Source organism: Curcuma longa, chromosome 4, assembly GCF_044706935.1.
Source record: "Curcuma longa cultivar G26 ecotype Majalengka, Jawa Barat chromosome 4, ITB_CL_G26_1.1, whole genome shotgun sequence".
Classification (NCBI taxonomy): domain Eukaryota; kingdom Viridiplantae; phylum Streptophyta; class Magnoliopsida; order Zingiberales; family Zingiberaceae; genus Curcuma; species Curcuma longa.
The window spans coordinates 20,965,360-20,970,238 of NC_133864.1; the positions used below are offsets into that span (position 1 = coordinate 20,965,360).

Sequence of the window (4,879 nt, forward strand, 5' to 3'; positions counted from 1 at the left end):
AATCTTTCAAACTTAAATATTTTCAAATTTAATTAATTTTCAAAACTCAAATATTTTTTAAATTTAATTAATTTTCAAAACTTAAACATTTTTAAAACTTAAATATTTTTTAAAGACTTAAATAGTTTTTAAAGACTTAAATATTTTTAAAACTTAAATATCTTAATTAATTTTTTAAAACTTAAATATTTTAAGAACACTCAAAACTTAAACACATTTACAAATAATTTTAATTCTAAATTTTTTAAAGTCAAAATCCACAAAATCCAACTAAGTATTTCGATGTGTAGGAACACAAGAAATTGGACAAGTGGATGTTGGATAGTGGATGCTCCAAACATATGATTGGAGACCAATCAAAATTTACAAAACTCAAGTTCAAAGATCTAGAGTTCGTTGCCTTCGGAAACAACAATAAACTGAAAGTAATTAGATCAGGTAACATCGAACTAGACTCCAATTTTATAATTAAGAAGGTACTTTTGGTTGCAAAGTTTGAGTTCAATCTACTTAGTATAAGTCAGCTGTGTGTCAGGTTACACAGTTAGGTTCACCAAAACTAAATGCTTAATCAAAAATATAGGAAATCCAGGAATTAAGTTAACTGGAATAAGGAAAAATAATATCTATAACATTGACCTACCCATATCCTCAAATAAGTGTTTATTAACACAACAAGAGAAAATTAGGTTGTGGCACAGAAGATTAGGCCACACACATGTCAGACTTATTTCAAAAATAAGTCACAATGGATTAGTAAGAGGCCTATCAAACTTAATAAACTTAGAAAACGAAATTTGTAATGCTTGTCAACAAAGAAAACAAACCAAATCTTCACATAAGACAACTAGTCAAACTCAATCCAATTCGATCCTTGAATTATTGCACTTAGACCTATTTGACTCTCATGGGGCCAAGTCACTAAGCGGAAATCAATACTGCTTAGTAATAATCGACGATTACTCAAGGTTCACTTGGGTAAAATTTTTAAAGATTAAAGATGAAACCTTTGAAAAATTTACAACATTATGTAAACTACTAAAAAATAAAAAAGACTTAAAAATCAAAAGAATTCGTAGTGATCATGGTGGTGAATTTAAAAATGCCAAATTCACTAAATTTTGTTAAGACAACAGAAACCACCATGAATTCTCTTACCCTAAAATCCCACAACAAAATGAGATAGTTGAACGGAAAAATTAAATCCTATAAGAAGCCGCTCGAACCATGTTAAATGAAAACAGACTCGCTATGTATTCCAATTAGGTTCATATTATGGTCTTTTATAAATACGATGTAGAATTCAAATTCATAGGTAGATAGTGTCTCTCAATCGTCAAATTAGCATGCATAAATTTAACATTGCAATTCAGTACCCTATTTCTGTAAAAGGTGAAATTTATCATCTCTAACGGTTTCATACGATTGGCTCACATAATCATCTATGAGGAGACAAATCGGAAAACCTACAATTGAGACTATGCGGAGGTGCAATCCAGTACCCTAGAATGTTATGGAGATGACTGAATGTCAAAGAACAAGGCCTTAATTAAGAAATTGATAATTGAGAAACATTATAAGGATTTAGAAAAAGTAAGAACTGAGAGGGATCAAATAGCTTAAATTTAGAGATAATCTAAGAAACACATCGAATTGTCGCACTGTTGAATGATCACGCCAGTGAACTGATATAGGACGTTGGCTCCGGCGGTATGGGCACGGCCACGGCGCCGTCCAGCATTTGCGCCACCTTTTGCATCGTCGGCCGCATCGACGGCTCCTCCTGCACGCACCACAGCGCCACCTTCACGAACCTCTCCACCCTCCTCATGTCCATTGCCGCCTCCTCGTCCCCCTCCACCACCACCTCCAACCTCCCCTCCCGGAACTCGTCGTTCACCCAATCCGTCAGTATCGCCTCCTCCGCAGCCTCCCCCAACCCCAACTCCACGTTCCTCCGGCAGCACACGATCTCCAGCAGCATCACGCCGAAACTGTACACGTCCACCTTCGCCGTCACGCCCGCCTTCCTGAACCACTCCGGCGCCACGTACCCCTTGGTTCCCCTAATGTCCGTCCTGGTCCGAGACTGATCCCGCTTCAGAAGCTTCGCCAACCCGAAGTCCGAGATCTTGGGAGTGAATTGGTCGTCCAACAGAACGTTTTGTGGTTTGATGTCGCAGTGGATGATCTGCCCCACGCATTCCTCGTGCAAGTAGAGGAGCCCTCTTGCTACTCCGATTGCGATTTCGGCGCGTTGATCCCAGCTCGGCCTTGGATCTCCGGTGAGCCACTCCATCAGCGAGCCGTGGTTCATGAACTCGTACACCAGCAGCCGTTCGGTGCCTTGGCAACAGAACCCGACAAGTCTCACTAGATTCTTGTGATAGGTCTGCCCAATGGATTTGACTTCGTTCGCGAATTCCTTCTCTGTTTCCTGCAACACCTTGTCGAGCTTCTTGACGGCGACGCAAGTGGCGGCTTCGTCTTCCAAGAAACCCTTGTAGACTATGCCGGAAGCTCCCCTTCCGAGCTCCTCCCTGAAGCCATGGGTGGCTTCTTCGAGCTCCTTGTAGGTAAAAGATCGTAGGCCGGACACCGGCAATCCAGCAACAAGTCGATCTTTTTTACCCAATTTTTTATTATAGTTATAGGAGAAAAAGGCAACGACGCATATTGACAGGAGAAACACAAGAACGGAGCTCCCAAGTAACAACATTCCAACAAGTAGCCAACTCTTGCCTTTCTCCCTTGACGGCGATGACGAAGAAGAGATTGAAGGATTACCTCCTCTTGCTACTTTGATCAGCGCTCTGCTGTTTTCGGAGTTTCCAATTCTTCCATTGCTGAGGGGAAACCTCTTCTTGAAGCAATCGCCACCGGGATTATAAATAGCGAGCGCGCAAAAGCAATCGATCAAGCATTCTCGTCTGCAGCGGTCCTCGTCCATGGGCGAGTAGCGCTCGTAATCCGCCAAGGGCCAGTCCACATTGATCAGGGTGGTGAAATCGAAGAGATTCGCGGCCTCTGTTTCGTTTGCGTCGCAGTTCTGCACAGGAAAATCCGGCTTGCAGCCTTTGTACTTGTAATTGGAATCGAGGAAGGAGTAATTTGGTGGACAATGGCAGTCGACTTTCGATTCTTCGTTCACTTGGCAATAGCTATTGTACCCGCAGATGCCACTCCCCCATTCTGAGGTTCCTTGATTGCAGATGTCCTTTGGCTCGTAGTCCACCACGTTCCACTCGTCCCTCCACAGACCGGTCGTTGTTCCGGAGACGTTCCGGGAGCGGACGTACTGCCGGAAGACCCCGTCGGAGTCCAGAGTCGCCCGATGATAGAAATTGACCAGCGACAACGGCACCGACATGGACGTGAAGTTGACGAGGCTGTCGTTTCTCAGCGCGATGTACACGCTGCTGTTTGTTTGGTCGAAGATGAGCCGGGCGCCGTCGCCGCCGGTGTTGCTCTCCCAGTACGCTTCGTATTGGTAACCCGATGGGACGGCGGCAACGTGCAAGATGAGGTTGCCGTCGCTCTGCAGGTAGAGGACAAACCGGCCAGGGGAGTAATCCGTGTCCGTGAGGCGTGACCAAAGCCTGCTGTTGAGGCCCAACGCCTGCGATGGCAGCAGAGTGTCGGTGGGCTCCTGGAAGCTCTGCCACCGCAGAGAGCCATCGGTGCCGACAAGCACGAAGTTTCCGTTGTCGAGCATGGCTCCATAGGCGGCGTTGTTGACGCCAGTGGCGCCCCACACGGTGCTGGTTTGATCGCTGAGGACGAGTTGGCCGTCCTCGGTCAGTTGGACGCTGGCGCCGGCTGAGGCTTTCACCGGACTTTTGCCGTTGGCGTACCAAACTACCGTTTTTTTGGCGTACCAAACTACCGTTTTTTCCGGGATCTTGTCGAACCAGATTGCGAGGAGGAAGCTATTGCTGTCTGTCTCGAGGGGACGAAATCCGAAGGCAAAGTCGCCAGAGGGAGAGAGCCATGAGGTGGGTTGGCCGAGAGGAGTGAGGGAGGATCCCAAGCTTACATTACGGTATCTTTGAGCGCAGGAGAAACTGCAAGATATCATCAAAAGGAGATAACAAACACGGAGGAAGAAGAACAAGGAGGAGGAGAACGTCACCATGAGAGCTAGCTAGATCTCGGTAGGTAGTGGGTGATGCCGGCCCTGCATTATTTACTTATATAATTGCGATTGAGCGCGTTGTTCATTCATCATTGACTTTGAAAGTTAAGCACGTACGCTTGTAAAATTGATGGAAAATATGACTTTTCTGCGGTATAAAGATAAATCAACAGGAATTAGTCGATGGATATAAAGATAAATCAAACTTGTTTAATTTAATTCTGCATGCGTGTTGAAATCATACCGCCGACGACTATCGGAGAAGTGGGCCCTGCTTGTTGAAATCAAAAGTAAAGATAAATCAAACTTGACATATGTTAGCTATAATTTAATTAGCGTATTAAGTTGTTTAAATATATTTATTAAAACAATATTATTACGGATATAGTAATTATAAATGGTATTTGTATTATAATTTTTTAAATTCAAATCAAGTGCAATAAATATTTATATTATTGTTTCACACTTATTATTCCTACAAACTTAAAAAGGAAGTTATGCAAAAATATTATCTAATTACTAGCTAGTTTGATAAAGATATATGTTAGTGAGTTAATCTTGTATGGATATATAAGAAATTGACAATATAATTGTTGCTCACCGTATTATTCAAAGAAAGTAACAATTAATTTTCATATATTTTGTGGAAACATAAAAAAACCTAGATCTGTAATAAAATATGTCACTACAAGAATTATGGTACAATTGTACTGCATCCGCAATTTGTACTGCAGTTTGTACTGT

At 42.7% G+C, this 4,879-nt stretch overlaps 1 protein-coding gene across 1 annotated transcript; it reads right to left on the reverse strand.

Moving 5' to 3' along the window:
• Window positions 1-1,540: 1,540 nt before the first annotated feature.
• Window positions 1,541-4,148, reverse strand: LOC141826147 (G-type lectin S-receptor-like serine/threonine-protein kinase LECRK3). Its single transcript, XM_074713394.1, has one exon. It carries the CDS (start codon window positions 4,133-4,135, stop codon window positions 1,673-1,675), a length of 2,463 nt encoding a protein of 820 aa, XP_074569495.1. The 5' UTR covers window positions 4,136-4,148; the 3' UTR covers window positions 1,541-1,672.
• Between the last annotated feature and the right edge of the window lie 731 nt (window positions 4,149-4,879).